Source organism: Somniosus microcephalus, chromosome 12, assembly GCF_052327205.1.
Source record: "Somniosus microcephalus isolate GS21.2 chromosome 12, FLI_Smic_1.0, whole genome shotgun sequence".
In the NCBI taxonomy this organism is placed as follows: domain Eukaryota; kingdom Metazoa; phylum Chordata; class Chondrichthyes; order Squaliformes; family Somniosidae; genus Somniosus; species Somniosus microcephalus.
The window spans coordinates 25,477,770-25,503,161 of record NC_140998.1 but is presented as its reverse complement, the minus strand read 5'-3'; the positions used below and the strand labels follow the sequence as shown (position 1 = coordinate 25,503,161).

Genomic DNA, 25,392 nt, shown 5'->3' with positions numbered 1-25,392 from the left:
GTTTTAAGTTTAGTTACAGTTTATTTGGTTTAATGTGCATCAAAAAAAGTACACAGCTAGCTCTCTGTGGGTGTGATTGGATTAGTGACACAGCGCAATGAGCTGACACTTGCTGGTCCCGCCCTTCTTTCGCGTTAGTACGCATGCGCAGGCGGGAGCGTGCGTGCGCGGCGGCGCCGAGATGGGGGGTCACGCGCGCGTCCGAGCGTGTGGGGCGCGCACGTCTTTACACCCTTCCACCAAGTCTCCCACTACGCATGCGTGGATGTGAGCGAGCGCGACGGACGGGACGAACGAACGCGCACGTTGGGGTTTTTTTTGCGTGCGTCTGGGGGGGAAGAAGTGATGTAAGGTGACGCCGAGCACGTCGAGCCGGCTGGCGCTGGCTGCGGCGGGTTTGTTGTTTTTGTCCGTCTGTCGCCATGTTGGGATCGGGCGCTTTGTTATAAAGAAGAAGAAGAAGGAAAAAAGGGGAGGCGAGAGGAAATTAAAAAAAATAAAACCTAACGGATCTTTTTGAGGAAACCCCCCCCCCACCAACCCGAGGAAGCGATTAGAATAAATCTCGGGGCACAAGATGAGAGTGAACCTCGGCGACCGTTAGTGAGCGGGGAGCGGAACCGGGCCGAGCCATGCCATAGTAAGTGTCGTGAGGGAAGAGAGAGGCGAAAGGCCCACAGCCGGCCCGGCCCAGCCCAGCCCGGCGCCCTCGGGCCTCTGAACCCACCCAAACCCCCCGGCGGGGTCCATTGTTAACATCAATTGAGTCGGAACGGCGCCACCGGCCCTCGTCTGGCAATATTCACCTTTTTATTGTTTTCTTCTCTCTGGGCCTGTTGGCTTATGGAATATTCTGTTTTTAAACATGGTTTTTCTTTTAAATTTATCTATTTTAATAACCGTGGCTTTTTCTTGACTGTTGTGTACGGTTATTTTATCTGACTGACTGGATCACCGAGTTTGTGAAGGATTTTTTTTAAAAACGAGGTTTTTCTGGAACCTGCTTTAAATCGCCCACTTAATTACAGTTTCATTGCCCCAAATTCTACCTGTTGAAATGCCATTTTCCTTCCAGACCCGCTGAAAATATGTTCCTTTTTTTTAATATAAAAAATACATTTGTTTTATATAACACCACCCTCGTTGTGGTAAATTGTATGTGGGATGTTGATGTAATCAAAATGGGATCTCCACCTTCTGGCATGTTTAAAAAGATGACCTTGGTAAGCAACTTTAATTGAAACCATTACAGCGTGCAGTGCTACATGCCCCTTTGGTCTTGCTGTGCAGATAATCCATTTTAAAAACTTTTCAAAAATGAGTCCTGATGAAAGGTCATCGACCTGAAACGTTAGCTCTGTTTCTCTCTCTTCCCCTGGATGCCGCTTGACCGGCTGAGTATTTTCCTGGCATTTTCTGTTTTTATTTCAAAAATGAACTTGTTTCATTTGGGGGACGTGAGGAAAGTTGACCTATGGCAGGGGAACTTTTTCTTCCCTGCAAATGGAAGTAGCTATTTTGTGTTTTTAACAGAAATTTATTTTCCAATATTATACTGTTTAGAGAGAGTAAATTGGCTGTATGTGAGAGAGAGAAGGCAGCTACACTTGCAGTGACAATTCATCTTCGCATCCTGTGGGGTGATGTGGCTTACTAGAACTAGTAAGAAGGCTGAGGGGGGACCTGATTGAGGTGTACAAAATGATGAGGGGCATAGATATAGGGTAGATAAAGAGGAACTTTTCCCCTTAGTAGGGGGGTCAATAACAAGGGGGCATAGATTCAAGGTAAGGGGCAGGAGGTTTAGAGGGGATTTGAGGAGGAACTTTTTCACCCAGAGGGTGGTTGGAGTCTGGAACTCACTGCCTGAAAGGGTGTTAGAGGCAGGAACCCTCACAACATTCCAGAAGCATTTGGATGAGCACTTGAAATGCCATTGCATACAAGGCTATGGACCAAATGCTGGAAAATGGGATTAGATTGGACAGGGCTTGATGGACGGCGCAGACACGATGGGCCGAAGGGCCTCTTTCTGTGCTGTATAATTCTATGACTCTATAACTAGCATGAAGATCATGTAGATTTTTGGATACTATGGGAATGGGGGGAAAGTGGAGTTGAGGTTCAAGATCAGCCATGATCTTATTAAATGGCAGAGCAGACTTGAAAGGCTGAATGGCCCACTCCTGTTCCTATTTCTTATGTTCTTGTATAGATCTCTTGGAATAATTGCATAATAAAAAGGCACAAATATCTGCAAGTGCTGGATACCTGAAATACTGAAAATGCACAACAGGTCAGTCAGTATCTGTAAAGGGAAAAGGTGTGTGAACATTTTTGGTGTAAGAGCCTTCCTTAGAACAGAAATAAAGTGGAAGAGAGGGGGGGGGGAAAGAAGGTAACGTATACCACATAATAGACTTGTTAGCAAAATTGAAGCCCATGGAATTAAAAGTACACTGTCAACATGACTACGAAATTGGCTAAGGGACAGAGAGTACATAACATAAATAGGAGTAGGCCATTCGGCCCTTCGAGCCTGCTCCGCCATTCAATGAGATCATGGCTGATCTTCTGCCTCAACTCCATTCACCGGCCCTATCGCCATATCCCTTGATGCCCTTACTAGTCAGAAATCTATCGACTTCTGTTTTGAATATACCCAATGACTGAGCCTCCACAGCCCTCTGGGGTAGAGAATTCCAAAGATTCACCGCCCTCTGAAGAAATTTCCTCTCATCTCCGTCCTGAATGGTCTACCCTTTATCTTGAGGCTGTGGCCCCTGGTTCTAGACTCCCCAGCCAAGGGAAACATTCTCCCAGCATCCACCCTATCAAGCCCTGTAATAATTTTGTATGCTTCAATGAGATCCCCTCTCATTCTTCTGAATTCAAGAGAATACAGGCCTAGTTTACTCAATCTCTTCTCATATGACAATCCCGCCATCCCAGGAATCAATCTCGTGAACCTTTGTTGCTCTCCCTCTATGGCAAGTATATCCTTCCTTAGGTAAGGAGACCAAAATTGTACACACTACTCCAGGTGTGGTCTCACCAAGGCCCTATATAATTGGAGTAAGACTTCTTTACTCCTGTTCTCAAATCCTCTTGTAATGAAGGCCAGCATACTATTTGCCTTCCTAATGGCTTGCTGCACCTGCACATTCACTTTCAGTGACTCATGTACAAGGACACCCAGGTCCCTTTGAGCATCTGCATTCCCCAATCTTTTACCATTTAGGAAATACTCTGCCTTTCTGTTTTTTCTACCAAAGTGGATAACTTCACATTTATTCACATTATAATCCATCTGCCATGTTCTCGCCCACTCACTGAGCCTGTCGAGAGCCCCTTGAAGCCTCTTCACATCCTCTTCACAACTGACACTGCCACCTAGCTTTGTATCATCAGCAAATTTGGAAATGTTACATTTAGTCCCCTCATCCAAATCATTGATATAGATTGTGAATAGCTGGGGCCCAAGCACCGATCCTTGCGGTACCCCACTAGTCACAGCCTGCCATCCTGAAAACGACCTGTTTATCCCTACTCTTTGTTTTCTGTCTGTTAACCAATTCTCAAGCCATGCTAGTATATTACCCCCAATTCCATGTGCCCTAATCTTGTTCACCAACCTCTTGTGTGGGACCTTATCGAAGGCCTTCTGAAAATACAAATACACCACATCTACCGGTTCCCCTTTGTCTACTCCACTAGTTACATCCTCTAAGAACTCCAATAGGTTTGTCAAACAGGATTTCCCTTTCATAAATCCATGTTGACTCTGCCCAATCTTACTATTAGTTTCTAAGTGCCCAGTTATTGCATCCTTTATAATAGATTCCAGCATTTTCCCAACTACTGATGTGAGGCTAACAGGTCTGTAGTTCCCTGTTTTCTCTTCCTCCTTTCTTAAATAGCGGGGTTACATTTGCTATCCTCCAATCTGCAGGAACCATTCTAGAATCTATAGAATTTTGGAAGATGACAACCAATGCGTCCACTATCCCAATGGCCACCTCTTTCAAAACCCTAGGATGTAGTTCATCCGGTCCTTGGGATTTATCGACTTTTAGTCCCATTAATTAGTAGTCGTGAACAGTTGCTTTTCAGGCTGGAGAGAAGTATGTAGTGGTGTTCATCGGGGATCGGTATTTGGACCACTGCTCTTTTTTGATATATTAATGACCTGGACTTACAGGGTATCATTTCAAAGTTTGCTGATGGCACAAAACCCGGAAATGTAGTAAACAATGAGGATGATAGTAACAGACTTCAGGAGGGCATAGACTGGTGAAATGGGCAGACACATGGCAGATGATATTTAGCAGAGAGAAGTGTGAAGTGATACATTTTGGTAGGAAGAATGAGGAGAGGTGATATAAACTATATGGTACAGCTTTAAAGGGGGTGCAGGAACAGAGAGACCTGGGGGTGTATTAACACACATGTTTGAAGGTGGCAGGACAAGTTGAGAAGGCTGTTAAAATAGCATGAGATCCTTGGCTTTATTAAGAGAGGCATAGAGTTCAAAAGCAAGGAAGTTATGCTAAACCTTTATCAAACACTGGTTAGGCCTCAGCTGGAGTACTGTGTTCAATTTTGCGCACCACACTTTAGGAAGGATGTCAAGGCCTTGGAGAATTTACTAGACTGGTACCAGTTATGTAGAGAGACTGGAGAAGCTCTCTTTAGAGCAGAGAAGGTTAAGAGGTGAGTTAATAGAGCTGTTCAAAATCGTGAATGGTTTTGATAGAGTAAATAAGGAGAAACTGTTTCCAGTGGCAGAAGGGTCGTAACCAGAGGTGACATGAGGAAACATTTTATTTACGCAGCGAGTTGATGTGATCTGGAATGCACTGCCTGAAAGGATGGTAGAAGCAGATTCAAAGGTAACTTTAAAAAGGAATTGGATAAATACTTGAAGGGGAAAAAAATTGCACAGTTATGCTGAAAGAGCCTGAACTAGTTGGATGGCCCCCATACTGTATCATTTGAGGCACAGTCTGGATGAGTGCCTTCCCTGCTGGATGTGACTACTTAAAAATGCAGGATGCTGAACAAAGGTGTAAAAGAAGTCAATGCTGGGGTAAAGGGAGTGAGGGATGCACAGGAAGCCAGAGTTGGAGGAACGCAGAGCTCTTGGAGGATTGTAGGGCTGTCGGAGGTTACAGAGATAGGGAGGGGTGATGTCATGAAGAGATTTGAACACGAGGTTGAGAATTTTATATTGGAGGTGTTTGGTGTCGGTGAACACGGGTGATGGGTTAGCGGGAATTGTTGCGGATTAGGATACGGGCAGCAGAGTTTTGGATGAGCTGAAGTTTATGGAGGATGGAGATTTGTGATGGAGGGGATATCTGGTCCAAAGCTCAGCTTGGAGTCAAATAGAAATGTCAGAGTTGTGAACAGCTGAATGGATGGTCTCAATCTTAGTGACAAAGATGTCCATGAACTCCTCACACTACTTGGTGGAGGATGCAGGCAAGAGGTGTTTCAGGAGATTGTTTGTAGTGGAGAAAGGAAGCCAGGGGTTATCTTTGCATTCGAGGATGATCCTGGAGTAGTATGCAGTTTTGGCTGAGGAGATTAAGGCCCGAAACTACTTGATGTGGTTTAGCCAGATCGAACGATGGTTGGCTAAGCCAGCTGTGCACAAGACTTTTCCCCTTGTACTCAAGGGAGTGCAGATTGGGCCATACCAGGAGGAACATGCAGGGTCAGTATATTCCCTAGTAAAATACATTTTTCAAATGTGAAACGTCTTGTACACATAAGCCACTAATATTAGGCTGATGGCCAAATAATGGCTAGAGACTTGTGTAGCAGATTGATCCACTGGATCTAAACAGAAATAATCTAAAATAATAAATTCAAATTTGTAATACGGATAGGAGAATTGGATGGACTTTCTTTAAATGAAGGCAACCTGAAAATGCTATTGAAGACTTTATCTCAAATTTATCACACGCCAAAGACACTTGGGTAACTATGATGCATTGGAGTTTTTATTTGGTCCTTTGAATCAAAACGTGACCCATTTCCTGGAGAGTTTTCAAATTTATTTTAGTCTATTTTTAATTTTTCCAGCAAACATTTCATACGTGCATGTTACAGATTTCTTGCATCTGAAAGTGAGATGTGTCCCATTAACTATTGTGTAGGTAGGACAGCAGTTTAACAGACTGGGAACCCAGAAACACTCCAGTGTATTGTGGCTGCATATGATTTGTGTGCTCTTGAGTATCTCCTGTATTATTGTTCTACAGTTAAGACTATGAACAGTCACGTGTGAACAAGGTTCTGTGGAAAAACTTTACTGGAAGCTACCTTATGGGCTAAGTGTTTTGAGGTTTCAATCAGGATTCCTACAGATTTAAGTGAATTATGAAAAGTTGTTGAGAAGGATGTACTTTTTTCCCTTATGTTTATGGTTTTGTATTAAGTGCTAATATTCTGAAACTCTTTTTGAGAAGTTGCGTGTCCATTGATAGTAGCTATGGGCGTCCTTCAAGAAGTGTAGGGTTCAGCAAAATGTTGTTCCTGATTCACTTCTTAAAGTAGTATTTACTGAGTTTTGTATTCACAGATTGGAAACCCCAGTGGGAAGGTACATAGTCTGTCATTTCCTCGGAGAGGGAGAATCCTGAAGCTGTTGAAAATATGATTAATAGCTCCTTTGATGTCTTGGGTGGTTTCTTTAGTAAGCAGCTGAGCCTTAGAAAGTCTTCTATAGGCATATAAATAGTAAATGGGTAGTAAGAGGAGGGGTGGGGCTGGTTAGGGACCGAAAAGGAGACCTACGCATGGGGGCAGAGGGTATGGCTGAGGTGCTAAATGAGTACTTTGCATCTGTCTTCGCCAAGGAAGATGCTGTCATAGACATAGTGAAAGAGGAGGTAGAGGAGATACTGGATGGGATAAGAATTGATAAAGAGGAGCTACTAGAAAGGCTGGCTGTACTTAAAGTAGATAAATCACCAGGACTGGAGGGGATGCATCCTAGGACGCTGAGGGAAGTGAAGGAAGAAATCACGGAGGGACTGGCCATAATCTTCCAATCCTACTTAGAAACGGGGGATGGTGCCAGAGGACTGGAGAATTGCATATGTTACACCCTTGTTCAAAAAAGGGTGTAAAGATAAACCCAGCAACTATAGGCCTGTCATAAGAACATAAGAAATAAGTGCAGGAGTAGGTCATTTGACCCCTCGAGCCTGCTCCGCCATTCAATAAGATCATGGCTGATCTTCTACCTCAACTCCACTTTCCTGCACTAACCCCATATCCCTTGATTCCCTTAATATCCAAAAATCTAGCGATCTCTGTCTTGAATATACTCAACGACTGAGCCTCCACAGCCCTCTGGGGTAGAGAATTCCAAAGATTCACCACCCTCTGAGTGAAGAAATTTCTCCTCATCTCAGTCCTAAATGGCCGACCCCTTATTCTGAGACTGTGACCCCTGGTTCTAGACTCCCCAGCCAGGGGAAACATCCTTCCTGCATCTACCCTGTCAAGCCCTGTAAGAATGTTGTATGTTTCAATGAGATCAGCTCTCATTCTTCTAAACTCTAGAGAATATAGACCTAGTCTACTCAATCTCTCTTCATAGAACAATCACCCCATCCCAGGAATCAGTCTGGTGAACCTTCGTTGCACTCCTTCTATGGCAAGTATATCCTTCCTTCAAACATGATTTACATAGGATATCTCGTATGCTTGTCTGGCCTCCCCTTAAATGCATCTACAATATTCGTTTCAACTACTCCCTGTGGTAGCGAGTTCCACATTCTCCACTCTGGGTAAAGAAGTTTCTTCTGAATTCCCTATTGGATTTCTCAGTGACCATCTTATATTGATGGCCTCTAGTTATGCTCTTCCCCACAAGTGGAAACATTCTCTCTCTATCCACTCTATCAACATTTTTCATAATTTTAAAGACCTCCATTAGGTCACTCCTCAGCCATTTTTTCAAGAGAAAAGAGACCCAGCCTGTTAATTCTTTTCTGATATGTACACCCTCGCATTTCTGGTATCATCCTTGTAAATCTTCTCTGCATCCTCTCCAATGCCTCTATATCCTTTTTATAATATGGCGACCAGAACTGTACGCAGTACTCTAAGTGTGGTCTAACCAAGGCTCGATACAGGTAACCAAGGCTCGGTACAGCATAACTTCCCTACTTTTCAATTCTATATCTCTAGAAATAAACCCCACTGCTTGGTTTGCTTTTTTTGTGACCTTGCTAACCTGTGTTACAACTTTTAGTGATTTGTGTATTTGTACTCCTAGATCCCTTTGTTCCCCTCATAAATCCGTGTTGCCTCTGCCCAATCCTATTATTATTTTCGAAGTATCCTGTTAACACGTCCTTAATGATAGATTCTAGCATTTTCCCTACTACTGATGTCAGGCTAACTGGCCTGTAGTTCCCCGTTTTCTCTCTCCCTCCTTTCTTAAATAGTGGGGTTCCATTTGCTACCTTCCAATCCGTGGGAACCTTTCTAGAATCTATGGAATTTTGGAAGATGACAACCAATGCATCCACTATCTCTATAGCCACCTCTTTCACAACCCTAGGATGTAGGCCATCAGGTCCAGGGGAATTATTGGCTTTCAGTCCCATTAATTTCTCCAGTACTATTTTTTTTACTAATACTAATTTCAGTCAGTTTAACCTCGGTAGTGGGGAAGCTTTTAGAAACAATAATCAGGGACAAAATTAACAGTCACTTGGATAAGTGTAGATTAATTAAGAAAAGCCAGCACGGATTTGTTAAAGGCAAATAGTGTTTAACCAACTTGATCGAGTTTTTTGATGAGGTAACAGAGAGGGTTGATGAGGGCAATGCAGTTGACGTGTACATGGATTTCCAAAAGGCGTTTGATAAAGTGCCACATAATAGGCTTGCCAGCAAAGTTGAAGCCCATGGAATTAAAGGGACAGTGGCAGTGTGGATATGAAATTGGCTAAGCGACAGGAAACAGTAGTGGTGAGCGGTTGTTTTTTGGACTGGAGGAAGGTATACAGTGGTGTTCCCCAGGGGTTGGTTCTAGGACCACTGCTTTTCTTGATATATACGGTGGCATAGTGGTTAGCACTGTTGCCTCACAGCGCCAGGGACCCGGGTTCGAATCCGGCCTCGGGTGACTGTCTGTGTGGAGTTTGCACGTTCTCCCCGTGTTTGCGTGGGTTTCCTCCGGGTGTTCCGGTTTCCTCCCACAGTCCAAAGATGTGCAGGTTAGGTTGATTGGCTATGATAAATTGACCCTTAGTGTTAGGGGGATTAAATACGTGGGGTTACGGGGATAGGGTGGGCTATGTGTTGGTATAGGGGTTACGGGGATCGGGTGGGATATGTGTCAGTGCAGGCTTGATGGGCCGAAATGGCCTCTATCTGCACTGTGGGGTTTCTGTGATATTAATGACTTGGATGTGGGAGTACAGGGCATAATTTCAAAATTTGCAGATGATGCAAAACTTGGCAGTATAGTGAACAGTGAGGAGGATAGTGATAGACTTCAAGAGGGCACAGACAGGCTGGTGGAATGGGTGGACATGTGGCAGATGAAATTTAATGCAGGAAAATACGAAGTGATACATTTTGGTAGAAAGAATGAGGAGAGGAAATATAAACTAAAGGGTACAATCCTAAAGGGGGTGCATGAACAGAGAGACCTGGGGGTATATGTGCACAAATCATTGAAGGTAGCAGGGCAGTAAGCAGTTTTTTAAAAAAGCTTACGGGATCCTGGGTCACATGAATAGATGTATAGAGTACAAAAGCATAGAAATTATGATGACTCTTTAGAAAACACTGGTTCGGCCTCAACTGGAGTACAGTGTCCAATTCTGGGCACCACATTTTAGGAAGGACGTGAAGACTTTAGAGAGGGTGCAGAAACGATTTAAGAGAATGATTCCAGGGATGAGGGACTTTAGTTACATGGATAGACTGGAGAAGCTGGGGTTGTTCTCCTTGGAGCAGAGGAGATATAGAGGTGTTCAAAATCATGAGGGGTCTGGACAGAGTAGATAGAGAGACACTGTTCCCATTGGCGGAAGGGTTGAGAACCAGAGGACACAGATTTAAGGTGATTGGCAAAAGGACCAAAGATGACAGAAGAAAAAGCTTTTTTAACGCAGCAAGTGGTTAGGATCTGGAATGCACTGCCTGAGGCTGGTGGAGGGCAGACTCAAATCACAGCTTTCAAAAGGGAGTTGGATAAGTACCTGAAAGAGAAATACAGGAAACTTTGGTTTATCCGGAGGTTAACTGTCCGGAATGCTCGAGCCACCGGCAAAATTCAGGAACTGTTTCGTTAGGTTTTTTTTCTTTTCGTTGCTTTTTTTTCACCAGTCAGGCTCTGCAAGGTCTCGCTGAAGCTGTTGCTAAGCTACAGAGACGCTTGCAAGGTACGGCCGACTGTTTAGAAGCAAGCAACATGGTTTGTTGCCAGATACGGAGCTCAAAATCTCCGTATGTTTCAACATTAGCGCTGGTTTGTCCGGCAGTTTTGATGGGACGGCAACAGCTCGGTCCCGTCGGTGCCGGATAGCACAAAGTTTCCTGTATTTGTAGGGCTGTTGGGAAAGGGTGGGGGAGTGGAGCTAGCTGAGGTGCTCTTGCAGAGAGCCGGCACAAGTTCGACGGGCTGAATGGCCTCCTTCCGTACTGTAACCATTCTATGATTCTACGAGTTAGGAAGGCCCCAGGTTTGATTTGCAGTCTAGGCTGAATTAGCTTGTTTCACCTAGGGTGGGGGTAGAAAGAAGCCCCAAGTGGCTTTATCATGCCTGGGTTTAGGAAAGGGAAAATCAGCCTGCAATCCTGCTCTTCAAGGCTATCCACTAACCCCGCTGGAGATAAACTTGTGGATAGAATTAAGCTTGGTTGTGATGCTTGCTGTATTCAAATCGCCTGCCAACATTCATTGTTTAGGCGTGCATGTGAAAAGTGAGCAAAGCACTGGAGGCTGTTCGGTTCCTTTGGACCCGTTGCCCAACAAGGAGTCAACGGCTTCAGTCGAGATGGGAGCAGATCAAATTGGCAAGAAAAGGAGGAAGAAACCAAAATGTTTTATTTTAAAACATTCAATAATAGGTCACTATAGCTTCCTGATGGCGCTCCAGGTTAAAGAAGTAAGTAGCTGAGCTACACCCGAAAGGCTTCAGGTTTGAACTCTAGTATGTACTGAAGTGGCCACCATGCTCCTGGATGAGCTAGGGTAAGAATCAGGTTTCCAGTTCCACAAGAATGGACACTTCAACATACAGAAAGGTGACCAGAATCTCTGCAGTTGTGCAAGATGTTGATATCTTCAGGAGCTGAAGAAATTGCTAGAAAAAAGTAGTCATTTTTGCTCAGAAACCTGACTCTCTTTATTGATATGAGACTTTTGCACTAAAGGATAGAGAATGAAACCAAAAAAGTTGCACCCTCAATTGTGGGGATTGCACATGTTCATAAATAGTCTTTGGTGTGCTTATTTGAATAACGGCAGATTTATGTAGTGAGGATATAGCCATGTGATTTTAGGGGAGAGGGTATATTAAACCAGAAACTTAACTGGACCAGCCACATAAATACAGTGGCAACAAGAGCAGGTCAGAGGCTAGGTATTCTGCAGCGAGTGTCTCACCTCCTGACTCCCCAAAGCCTTGCCACCATCAGCAAGGCACAAGTCAGGAGTGTGATGGAATACTCTCCACTTGCCTGGATGAGTGCAGCTCCAACAACACTCAAGAAGCTCGACACCATTCATGATAAAGCAGCCCGCTTGATTGGCACCCCATCCACCGCCTTAAACATTCACTCCCTTCACTACTGGCGACTGTGGCTGCAGTGTGTACCATCTACAAGATGCACTGCAGCAACTCGCCAAGGCTTCTTCGACAGCACCTCCCAAACATGTGACCTCAAGAAGGCGACTCGCCACCACTTTCTCGAGGACAATTGGGGATGGGCAATAAATGCTGGCCTTGCCAGCAGTGCCCACATCCCGTGAACAAATATAAAAAACATGATAAATGCCAGGAGCTGCTTTTCTCCTGTGGTAAAGTTCCCTAAGTACTGCTGTTGTAATAGTGCCATGTGTTTCTACTTTCTGTCTTGTCCCAGTGGAACGGTTAATTGTACTTCAGAGGATACAGTACCCTTGGGTAGTTTTTAAAAAGTAACATTGTTTGGGTTCACTTGCCCATGTTAATGCAAAGTATTCTGCATGACTACAATTATATGGATCTCTGGTTTGTCAGCCATGCTCAGCTGAATGACGATTGAGCTGAGCTTTGCTGAGGCAGGCTTTATCTCCAGAAGTTACATGAGGTTGTTCTGTTGTACAGATTAATGCAGGCTGCTGACTGGGCCAGAGAAATGACTTCTGTTTTGTAGATTTTAAGCTGACACATCGCAGTTCTGAATTTAAGAGTTTCTTGACCATAAGTTGCGAGCACCTGATGAGAACAGAAGCATGGTAGATTTGAGGGGGTGGGGTGGCGGCAGCTGAAGAAAAAGACATTTCAGAATCACTGGTTTTGAAAGTTGTGTCAGCAGAGGAAATATGACGAAGACTGAAGAACTGAGCGAAAAGGCTGGAGTCTTTACAGGGAATAGGGAGGGCAGAAATATAATCCAGTGAGTTATGGGATTCTGTGATCTTAAAATAAATGCCTTTTGGAAAGCTTGTTACCAGAGATGGAGAGGGAAGAGGCAGACGGGGATGGACCATGTTAAGAGTAGAAATAGGAAGTGCAGTCAGTGGAATTCACATCTGGTTGAAAGCAGGAAGCAGCACTAACACATCAGTAGTGTAATGAAGTTTTAAGGGAGGAGGTCTGACACTGATGGACCTGCTGCATATTTCTAGCTTTTCTATTTTTAATTCAGATTTTCAGTTTTAGCAGTTTTCTCCTTTTGTCTCTAACGTAGAATGGTGCACTCTGAGCTTGGGAGGAACGAGAGAGGAAATGTCATTGGCGTAATGACTAATATTACTCCATATATTGTTGTCAATAAAGTGGGCACTTTGGGGAAAAATTGAGATATTGGAACTGGAAGTTGTAAAAAAAAAACTGGAATGTCCATTAGTGAAGTTGGAAAATTATTTGGGTGTCATTTATTGATCATTCACTGAAAGCTTCCAGTCAGCATGAAGCAGTTATCAAGAAAGCTAATCACAGCTTACTTTCCCACCTAACTTGACCTTTTCAAACGGGATGGAATTCTGCCCAAGAACAGGATTGGAGGGTGTAGGAATCGATACAGACTGAGGTGATCGTGGAACACGACGGTCCCTGTGCTGCTAGAAGGGGAGCTGTGTTTTCTATAGATTGCAGCTAGCCAGGGTTTAAGGATGGAGAGGGTTTTTTTATAATGGTCTGCAGTTTTGTTTGATACCTTTGGACATCAGGGAGTAACTGCTGAATATTCCATTAGGGGAATGAATAATCAGGGTAAATCCATAATAGATTGTGCCTGGTCTGTGGAAGAAGTGGGCCTGATGGGTGAAGAGATTTTTTTCTTTTCAATTTTGTTTTTGTATAAACTGGGAAACTAAAAGCAAACGTGATGCTAGGGCTAGCCTATAATTGTGCTGCTGTTCTGTCTCCGTCACCCTTTGTTTTCATCCTATTCTGACTTTCTTGACTGTCGCATCAATCCAGATTTGAAGTTTTCCTAATGTTGGTATGAAAGCTGCATTGATGTAGCCTACCAGAAAGACAGTGTTGTGCACATAGCTGCAGCTAAAATGCTTTAAATTTAATATAAGCTTAAAATGTAATCCTGTACAACACGGGAACTTTTATAAAGATAATTAGTTTTAACTTGCTAATGGGCATGCTGGCTGTTGTGCTTGTGGTTGTTGTATGTGGTCATGCATCAACTTCTTGGCTTTGTTTGCTATTGTGCTCACATCTTCCACGGCACTCTTGTTATCCTGCTCCACATTGCCAGCTGGTGTCAAGTTGACTCACTTAGAGAATGTTTTGGGCAAATGTGTTCAACATTAACACAATGTATTTTCTTGGTGACTGCTGGATCTGTAATGTTAATATAGACAGCCCTTCTTGGTGTCAATCGTGGCTGTTGGTAGCACTCTCGCCTCGGAGTCAAAAGGTTGTGGGTTCAAGTCCCATTCCAGAGACTTGAACACAAAAATCCAGTGCAGTACTGAGGGAGTGCTGCACTGTTGGAGATATTTGGACTCTAGGGGAATCAAGGGATATGGAGATCGGGCAGGAAAGTGGAGTTGAGGTCGATGATCAGCCATGATCTTATTGAATGGCGGAGCAGGCTCGAGGGGCTGTATGGCCTACTCCTGCTCCTAATTCTTATGTTCTTATGTGCCGTCTTTCGGGTGGGATGTTAAAACCGAGGCCCTGTCTGCGCGCTCAGGTGGATGTACAAGATCCCATGACACTATTTTGAAGGGGAGTTATCCCCAGTGTCCTGGGCCAATATTTATCCCTCAATCAGCATCACTAAAACAGATGATCTGGTGAGTATCACATTGCTGTTTGTGGGAGCTTGCAGTGTGCAATTTGGCTGCTGCATTTCCTACAACAATGACTACACTTTAAAAAGTACTTCATTGGCTGTAAAGTGCTTTGGGACGCCCTGAGGTTTGGAAAGGTGCTATATAAATGCAAGTTTTTCTTTTTGCATCCGCGGTGGCCGTTCTTTGGACATTGCTACTTGCAGTGCTTCCATGCCGTGAAACTGTTCGATGTGCATTGTACCTCAACAGCCAATTTTGTAGAAATCTCGATTAAATATGTTAAGTTGATTTTTTAGGGTAACCTGTACCCTGCTCAGGATACTGGCTATATTCTTAATTTACAAATTCATAAGCTGTTTCCTGTAAGCATATACTGGATACAATACTAATAAATTAAGATAATGTGAGATTCCCTTTTGAAGGAGTTTCTAGGGTCTTCCTGTGGGGTAGGTGAGCTATTTGCCATTATATATGCGCCAATCATGGCAGCTGTAGACAGAAGCAAAATTAGGCTGAGAAGTACCTTCATAGGTGACATGACTTGAGCTTTGCAAACTTCAAAATGTCTAACATTGATCAAACCTGTTGTAAATGTTCACTGGTGGTGACTGGAAGAAGAGGGAATTAATCCACAAATGTTGAACAAATTTGGATTATGTGGGTCATTTTGAGTAGCGTAAGCAGCACATTTGGTTTGTACATCTTTTAAAATAGAGGTAAACTAACCGGATTCGAATCCACAGCAGCTGCCTGTAGTCTGCACTGTAAGTTCCGCTAGCCCTTCGCAACCACCATCTCTCTTCCCCTCCCCCAGGTAAATATGCCCCTAGTTCCCTGCCCCCCTCCCCCCCACCCCCCAAGTGTATTGAGTTTAGCAACAACTTGCATTTATATAGCATCTCTAATGTAGAAAAATGTCTCCAGAAACACACGAGGAAAAATGAATGTCATCAAACCAATAAAGGAGATACTGGGTGGGGTCACCAAAAGCTGGTTAAAGAGGTGGCTTTTAAGGAGTCTCTTACAGGGGGAGGTGGAAAGGCAGGGAAATTTAGGAAGGAAGTTTGAGTCTGGGGATAAAGCAGCTGCTAAAGTGAGGTGAACGGCAGAGGGGATGCATGAGTCCTGGGTTGGAGGAACAGAGTTTTTTTTTGGGGGGGGGGGGGAAGATTTATAGTGTAGCAGGACTTGGAGATGGGGAGGACCTAGGCCAAGAACGGTTTTATACAAGGATGAGAATTTTAAATTTGAGGCTTTGGGAGTCTAGCAATTCATGTAGGTCAGCAAGGGCTCAGGTCACGGGCAAGTGGGATTTGATGCACGGTAGCAAATGGACGCAGAGTTTTGGATGATCTGACATTTATGGATGACTGGCAGCTGGCCAGTAGAGCATTGGAATAGTCCAGTCTGGAGACGAGAAAGGCATGAATGAGGGTTTGAGTGGAAAATGGGCTGAGGTAGGGCAGGAGGGGTGATATTACAAAGGTGGAAGTAGGGCAGTCTTTGTGGTGGAGAGGGTACAGGGTCAGAAGCTTTGTTTGGGTTGAATAGGATGCTGAGGTGTAAATGTAAAATCCTTGTTCTTGTCTTTAAATCTTTCCAAGGCTGTCTCTGCCATCCTCCAGCATTACTTTCTCTCCCTCATCCACCAGTGCTCCGACTCTGACCTTTGTAGATTAAGTTGTTTCTGTCTGTAGCGGCAATGATATTTTCCTTTTTAATTTGGATGGGTGATCACTATGGCAGCAATACCAAATGGAATTCATATGTCATGGTGTGTTTTTAATGTCTTTATTTCAGTTGATGAATTTCATTGTGAAGTGGTAATGCTCGAGTAAGCATGTTTCACTTGTTGACTGAGTTAAATAATTTTGATGTACCCATAGAGATTTAATAAATATAATATGCTCTTCCAAACTGAAATGTTGTTGCAGAGTTATTTAATTGCTGTATAGTTTTATATTTTTGCTGTTTTGTTCCACAGCCCTGCTGCAAATCAAGGATCTCTGCAGCCCCAAACACACAAACATTATGGTATTACATCTCCAATTAGTTTGGCTTTGCCAAAAGAAAATGATTATGTGCTTACTCAGAAACTTATTGAAGCACTGAAACCTTTTGGAGTCTTTGAAGAGGAGGAGGAGCTGCAGCACAGGTAAATCTTAGCAGAATCTTACAATAATAGGCCATCTATTCAGCCTCATTGTAAATCTAGTTTTAGATAGCCTTTGCTTTTCCAGATGTTCTGATTATCAGTGAAGTTTTTATTTTATTTAATCGTTGACTAACTTGCTTTAGATGGTGTATATTTTGCATGCACATTTGTGCAGATCAGGGAAGGGGCATGACTCCCTCCTCCCAGAAATGTATGCCCAGGGCTCTAGTCAATTTTTTGACCATAATACATTTTCAATCTCTGCATACAAACATGGTAATTTACTGTCTCTTTTGGGATTGGGGGATTGTGTGGAAAAGAAACATTCACCTGGGGTGTAATTCCTTTAAGAATTTCCCACCTCTGTGGCAAGTGACTGTTTCCAACTTTGCTGTGTTTAAAGTCTTGCTCTGCTCACATCCTTCATCATCAGCACTAACTGGCCATTGGCTGTGGGTCATTCTCCAGAGAACATCTGATCTTAATTTTCTAGCTTCTGTGCATGCATAAAAATGTTTAAAAAGAGGGAACGGCCATTTGGCCCATTGTGTTCATCTCGCTTTCAGATATCAACCCTATGTATCCACCTTTTTACCATATCCTTAATCCCTCCTTGGAGCAACACATTCATTTCTCAATTTCAATGCACTAAAAAATCACTCCAGAACTAGCTGTGCCTCTAGCCAAGCTGTTCCAGTATAGCTACAACACTGGCATCTACCCGACAATGTGGAAAACTATCCATGTATGTCCTGGCCACAAAAAACAGGACAAATCCAATCCGGCTAATTACTGCCCCATCAGTCTACTCTCAATCATTAGCAAAGTGATGGAAGGTGTCGTTGACAGTGCTATCAAGCGGCACTTACTCACCAATAACCTGCTCACTGATGCTCAGTTTGGGTTCCGCCAGGACCACCCTGCTCCGGACCTCATTACAGCCTTGGTCCAAACATGGACAAAAGAGCTGAATTCCAGAGGTGAGGTGAGTGACTGCCCTTGACATCAAGGCAGCATTTGACTGAGTATGGTATCAAGAGGCCCTAGTAAAATTGGAGTCAATGGGAATCCGGGGGAAATCTCTCCACTGACTGGAGTCATACCTAGCACAAAGGAAGATGGTTGTGGTTGTTGGAGGTCAATCATCTCGGCCCCAAGATGTTGCTGAAGGAGTTCTTCAGGGCATTGTCCTAGGCACAACCATCTTCAGCTGCTTCATCAATGACCTTCCCTCCATCATAAGTTCAGAAGTGGGGATGTTCGCTGATGATTGCACAGTGTTCAGTTTCATTCCCAACTCCTCAGATAACTAAGCAGTACATGCCCGCATGCACCTGGATGATAAGTGGCAAGTAACATTCACGCCAGGCAATGACTCTCTCCAACAAGCGAGAGTCTAACCACCGCCCCTTGACATTCAACGGCATTAGAATCGCTGAATCCCCACCACCAACATCCTGGGAGTCACTGCTGACCAGAAACTTAACTGGACCAGCCACATAAATACTGTGGCTACAAGAGCCGGTCAGAGGCTGGGTATTCTGCGGTGAGCGTCTCACCTCTTGACTCCCCAAAGCTTTTCCCCCATCTACAGGGCACAAGTGGAGAGCGAAGAAATTGACTCAGAGACTAAGGTCCTGAATTTAAACAAGGGGAATTATGATGCCATGAGACGGGAACTGAGTAGGTCTGATTGGACAACGTTCCTGAGAGGACTGGAGGTAGATAAACAATGGCAAACATTTAAAGATAGAATGACAAAATTGCAAAAATTGTTTATACCAATCTGGCATAAAAGGAAATCTAAAAAGGTGACTCAACCGTGGATAACAGGGGAAATTAGAGACAGCATAAAATCCAAAGATAGGGCGTATAAAATAGCCAAAAAAAGCGCCAGAGCGGAAGATTGGGAACAGTTTAAGATAGAGCAAAGGAGGGCAAAGGGCATGATCAAGAGGGGCAAAATAGCTTACGAAAACAAGCTGGCGGAAAATATAAAAACTAACTCCAAAAGCTTTTATAAATATATCAAAAGGAAAAGACTGGTGAAAACCAAAGTTGGTCCATTGCAGTCAGATACGGGGGAATATATAATGGGAAATAAGGAAATGGCAGATCAACTAAATGCATACTTTGGGTCAGTCTTTACGAAGGAAGACACAAAAAACCTCCCTGGGATATCGGGAAAAATAGGGACATTGGCAAAGGAGGAACTGACGCAAATCAATATCTCTAAGGATATGGTGTTAAGGAAGCTAAAGGGATTGAAGGTGGACAAATCCCCAGGGCCTGATAACATGCATCCTAGGGTACTGAAGGAGGTGGCCCTAGAGATAGCGGATGCACTAAGGATGATTTTTCAGAATTCATTAGACTCGGGAACAGTGCCGATGGATTGGAGGGTAGCTAACGTTACCCCACTATTCAAAAAGGGGGGTAGGGAAAAAGCAGGTAATTACAGACCTGTAAGCCTTACATCAGTTGTGGGCAAAATGCTGGAGTCCATCATTAAGGATGAAATAGCGGAGCACTTAGCAAATGGGGACAGGATAGGACAGAGTCAACATGGATTTACAAAGGGTAAATCGTGCTTGACTAATCTATTGGAATTTTTTGAGGGAGTAACTGGTAGAATAGATGGGGGAGAGCCAGTAGATGTGGTGTACCTGGACTTCCAAAAGGCCTTCGATAAGGTCCCACATAAAAGATTAGCATGGAAAATTGAGGCTCATGGGATAAAGGGGAAAGTTTTGGCGTGGATAGGGAACTGGCTGTCAGATAGAAAACAGAGAGTTGGAATAAACGGCTCATTTTCTGAATGGCAGGCAGTAACAAGTGGGGTACCACAGGGATCTGTCCTGGGCCCCCAGCTGTTCACAATTTACATTAATGACCTGGATCAGGGAGTCGGATGCAGCATTTCCAAATTTGCAGACGACACTAAACTAGGAGGTGGGGTGGGCTCAGAGGAAGAGACCAGGAAGCTCCAGAGCGATTTGGACAGACTGGGCGATTGGGCGGATAAATGGCAGATGCACTATAATGTGGACAAGTGCGAAGTTATCCACCTTGGGTGCAGGAACGGGAGGGCAAATTATTATTTAAATGGCAATAGATTGGGAGAGGGGGAAGTACAGAGAGACCTGGGTGTTCTTGTACACCAGTCACTGAAGGCGAGCATGCAGGTGCAACAGGCGGTCAAGAAGGCAAACGGTATGCTGGCCTTCATAGCAAAAGGGTTAGAATACAGGAACAGGGATACCTTGCTGCAGCTGTACAGGGCACTGGTGAGACCACACCTCGAGTACTGTGTACAGTTTTGGTCGCCTCATCTGAGGAAGGATGTTCTTGCCATGGAGGGGGTGCAGCGGCGATTCACCAGGCTGATACCAGGAATGGCGGGAATGACCTATGAGGAGAGACTATGTAGTTTAGGGATGTACACACTGGAGTTTAGAAGATTGAGAGGGGACCTCATAGAAGTGTATAAAATTCTGACAGGTCTAGACAGACTGGATGCAGAAGGAATGTTTCCCTTGGCGGGTGAGAACAGAACTAGAGGACATAATTTAAGGATAAGGGCTAAACCATTTAGGACAGAGATGAGGGGGAATTTCTTCACTCAGAGAGTGGTGAACCTGTGGAACTCATTGCCACAGAGGGCAGTGTACGCCAGCTCATTAAATATATTTAAGAGGGAATTAGATATATTTCTACGGGCAAAAGGGGTTAAGGGTTACGGAGAGAAGGCGGGGACGGGATACTGAATTAAAGGATCAGCCATGATCTCATTAAATGGCGGAGCAGGCACGAAGGGCCGAATGGCCTACTCCTGCTCCTATCTTCTATGTATCTATGTATCTAAGTCAGGAATGTGATGGAATACACTCCACTTGCCTGCATGAGTGCAGCTCCAACAACACTCGAGATGCGCAACACCATCCAGGACAAAGCAGCCCGCTTGATCGACACGCCATCCACGACCTTAAACATTCACTCCCTCCACCACCAGCGCACCGTGGCTGCAGTGTGTACCATCTACAAGATGCACTGCAGCAACTTGCCAAGGCTTTTTCGGCAGCACCTCCCAAACCCATGACCTCTACCAACTAGAAGGGCAAGAGCAGCAGGCGCATGGGAACACCATCACCTGCAAGTTCCCCTCCAAGTTACACACCATCCTGACTTAGAAATATATCGGCCGTTCCTTCATCGTCGCTGGGTCAAAAGTATGGAACTCCCTCCCTAACAGCACTATGGGAGTACCTTCAGCACTCGGACTGCAGCGGTTTAAGAAGGTGGCTTACCACCACCTTCTCAAGGGCAATTAGGAATGGGCAATAAATGCTGGCCTTGCCAGTGTCTCCTACATCTGTGGAACTAATAAAAAAAATAAACTCCAATGGCTTTCCCTGGTAACTTAGTCCAGAACTAAATGTAAGACTCATTAAACATCTACTCCCTCCAACACCGACACACCATGGCTGCAGTGCATCCTATTTATAGGATACACTGCAGCAACTTGCCATGTCTTCAACAGCACCTTCCAAACCTGCAACCTCAATTGCCTAGAAGGTCAAGGGCAGCAGGTGCATGGCAACATTATCGCTTCCAAGTCATACACGTCCTCACTTGGACATATATCACAGTACCTTCATTGTCACTGGGTCAAAATCCTGGACCCCACAGTGGGAGTACCTTTGCTATACAGATTGCAGCAGTTCAAGAAGGTGGTTCACCACCACGTTCTCTAGGGATGGGCAATAAATGCTGGCCTTGGTAGTGATACCGGCCAATTACCTCCCCATCAGTCTACTCTCAATCATCAGCAAAGTGATGGAAGGTGTCATTGACAGTGCTATCAAGCGGCACTTACTCACCAATAACCTGCTCACTGATGCCCAGTTTGGGTTCCGCCAAGACCACTCGGCTCCTGACCTCATTACAGTCTTGGTCCAAACATGGACAGAGGAGCTGAATTCCAGAGGTGAGGTGAGAGTGACTGCCCTTGACATCAAGGCAGCATTCGACCGAGTCTGATATCAAGGAGCCCTAGTAAAACTGAATTCAATGGGAATCGGGGGAAATGCACCACAGGCTGGAGTCATACCTAGCACAAAGGAAGATGGTTGTGGTGGTTGAAGGTCCATCACCACAGCCCCAGGACATCGCTGCAGGAGTTCCTCAGGGCAGTGTCCTAGGCCCAACCATCTTCAGCTGCTTCATCAATGACCTTCCCTCCAACATAAAGTCAGAAATGGGGATGTTCGCTGAAGACTGCAGTGTTCAGCGCCATTCACAGCTCCTCAGATAATGAAGCAGTCCATGCCCGCATGCAACAAGACCTGGACGACGTTCTGGCTTGGGCTGATAAGTGGCAGGTAACATTCACGCCACCGAAGTGCCGGGCAATGACTATCTCCAACAAGCGAGAGTCTATCCACCTCCCCTTGACATTCAATGGCAATGGCATTACCATTACCACTATCAACATCCTGGGGGTCACCATTAACCAGAAACTTAACTGGACCAGCCACATAAATACTGTGGCAACAAGAGCAGGTCAGAAGCTAGGTATTCTGCGGCGAGTGTCTCACCTCCTGACACCCAAAGCCTTTCCATGATCTACAAGGCACAGGTAAGGAGTGTCTTGGAATACTCTCCACTTGCCTGGATGAGTGCAGCTCCAACAACACTCAAGAAGCTCGACACCATCCAGGACAAAGCAGCCCATTTGATTGGCACCCCATCCACCACCTTAAACATTCACTCCCTCCACCACTGGCGCACCGTGGCTGCAGTGTGTACCATTTACAAGATGCACTGCAGCAACTCACCAAGGCTTCTTCAGCAGCACTTCCCAAACCCACAGCCTCTACCACCTAGAAGGACAAGGGCAGCAGGCGCATGGGAACACCACCACCTCAAGTTCCCCTCCAAGTCACACACCATCCTGACTTAGAAGTATATCGCCGATCCTTCATCGTCGCTGGGTCAAATCCTGGAACTCCCTACCTAACAGCATTGTGGGAGTACCTTCACCACACGGACTGCAGCGGTTCAAGAAGGTAGCTCACCACCACCATCTCAAGGGCAACTAGGGATGGGCAATAAACGCTGGCCTTGCCCGCGACGCCCACATCCCATAAGTGAATAAAAAAAATAAAAAAAAATCTTGAATGAATTAAAAAAAATACCTCTTTCAATAAATAAAATTGCACAAACTTCTAATTTTTAACCTGTTTCCTCATGTATTTGCCATGGGCAACAATTTGCTTGGATCAATTCTGTCAGATTTTGTAAACTCCAATTGGATTAACTTGATGTTTCTGCTTTTTCAAAGAAGGCGAGGAGTTTGACTTCCTTAATCTTTCTTTAATTCTTCATCTAATACGTTCTGTTTCATGATTTAAGATACCCAATTAAATTGGATTTGTGCATAGTGTAACAATGGGAAAGTGGTTCAAGTGGCCATGTTTTGGGAATAATCTGCTTGTTCTCATATGCAAAATTGCCTTGTTTATGTCACACAAGGTGATTGCAGTGGTGAACCTGTAGGGAATTTGCACAGTCACTGACTCCGTCCAGCATGGAGCCTCTAGCCCGAGTGTTATTTTTCTGTTTGAACTCCATTTGGAGCACTGACTTTATTGTAGTTTTACTCCCAGTTGGTCATTATTAAGCTGAGAGAAAATGAAAAGCCATGAATGCTGGAAATCTGACATAACAGTAAATGCTGCAAATACTGAATAGGTCAGCCAGCATGTGAAAGAGAAAGATTGATTGCAATATTGAGTGTAGCCCTTCATCAGCATTTCCAACATTTCCTGTTTTTATTCAAATTTAAGTTGACCACACAGTAGGTTCACTTGTATAAATATTATAAACCACTAACTAAAGGGAATAAAATGAGTGGTGAAGTAATTTCTCCAATTAACATTTTTTCCTCTGATACATTCAGTGATGACTATTTTAACTGCTTCCTTATCTTGCAGAATTGCAATTCTGGGGAAACTAAATAGCTTAGTTAAAGAGTGGATCCGGGATACCAGTGAAATTAAGGTAAGGATAATACTTAATTGAAATTCAGTTTATTTAGTGCTGTATGATATAAGCTGCCACTTGCAACATATATTTGGATTAGATATGACCATGTTTCAGGAAGAAACTGCTTGTTTTGATCAAGTGGGAAAGTGTATGTGGTCCTTCCCAAGAAATTAGAAATCCATGCTCGGGAATAGAGCAAACGGGTACTTAAAAATTCATTTTGTGTAAATAGCTGCAAGAATATTTGAAGTATGTCCTATGTTGAATTCTTGAGCAGGGTTTGGTGATTCACAGATCAGGGAATTAAATTAAACTACAGTTTTGCGAAGGAGCGCAAGCTCTTGTAAATCTGTAAATGTACTGAGATGGCACCGATGTGTACCTTCAAATTTGGAACACTGAATAAGCCTAGCTTTACTACAGTTTGGGAAAACAGTGTACTTGTGTGCACTTATTATAATAATCTTTAATTGACTCATTCGGTAGCAAATTCGCCTCCTGAGTCGGAAGGTTGTTGATTCAAGTTCACACACCACTCCAGGTCTTGAGCACATAATCTAGGCTGACATTACAGTACTGAGAGTGTGCTGCATTGTCAGATGGGGTGTCAAACCGAAACCTGTCTCCCTGTTCGGCTGGACTTTAACATTTCTAAAGCACTAATCGGAGAAGAGCAGTGAGGTCTTTTGACCTCCTAGCCATCGTTTTCTTCAGCTAGCGTCGCCTAAAATGTATTTATAATTCATCATTGTTGCTGTTTGTGGGAGCGACTTGTTCACCTTTTTACCAAGGGTCATTTCAATGTATGTGAAGCATTTTGAGACATCACGAGAGACCTGTTAAGGCACTATAGATATGCAGATTCATTCTTCCTTTATGGAAGAACATGTGAATTGCTGATAAACTATTTTACAGAATCAATTAAATTTTTTTCAGAACCTTCCACCATCAGTAATCGAGAATGTTGGTGGGAAAATTTTTACATTTGGTTCGTACAGATTAGGAGTACATACAAAAGGTACGTTGTATACATACATTAATATATTTGGGAATAACAACAGAAAATGCTGGAAAAACTCGGCAGGCCAGGCATCATCCGTGGAGAGAGAAATAGAGTCAACGTTTTGGGTCGAAACCCTTCGTCAGGACTGAGAAAAGAGGCAGGAAATGAGACAAAAGGCAGTTTGGGAGCTGGGAAATGGGGGAGGGGATGAAAGAAGAGACATTAAGAGATATTCAAGGTGAGACGAGATGGTAATAGGACAGGTAAAGAAACAAACAATGGCTCTAAATGAAGTGTGAAATGCGCTGGCAGTGAGAGACAGCTGCTAAGTGGGAGAGAGAGGAAAAAAGGAAAAGGCACAAACCAAAAGTGTGGATAAAAAATATAAAAATATAATAGGGGCCGAGGTTATGATCTGAAGCTGTTGAACTCGATATTGAGTCCGGAAGGTGAAACAGCGATTTACTTGTACTTGCAATCTAGTATACTGTATTCGCTGCTCACGATGTGGTCTCCTCTACATTGGGGAGACGAAATGCAGATTGGGTGACCGCTTTGCGGAACACCTCCGTTCAGTCCGTAAGGGTGACCCCGAGCTTCCGGTCGTCTGTCATTTCAATTCACCGCTCCATTCCCACTCAGACCTCACCGTCTGCGGCCTCTTGCATTGTTCCACGGAAG

At 44.1% G+C, this 25,392-nt stretch overlaps 1 protein-coding gene across 3 annotated transcripts in view; it reads left to right on the top strand.

Annotated features, from left to right (window-relative positions):
• Positions 1–324: 324 nt before the first annotated feature.
• papola (poly(A) polymerase alpha) overlaps positions 325–25,392 on the top strand; it is a 65,782-nt gene continuing 40,714 nt past the window's right edge. For 2 of the 3 annotated variants that reach the window (XR_015080172.1, XM_086002665.1), the window contains exons 1-4: positions 326–640; positions 16,491–16,661; positions 23,657–23,723; positions 24,645–24,726. Coding sequence is in view for 2 of the 3 variants with exons in the window: in XM_086002665.1 (XP_085858791.1) it covers positions 633–640; positions 16,491–16,661; positions 23,657–23,723; positions 24,645–24,726 (328 nt within the window). In the remaining variant the exon portion in view is untranslated. Of the gene's footprint in view, positions 641–16,490; positions 16,662–23,656; positions 23,724–24,644; positions 24,727–25,392 lie in introns of all 3 variants that reach the window. The other variant, XM_086002666.1, reaches the window with a different exon arrangement.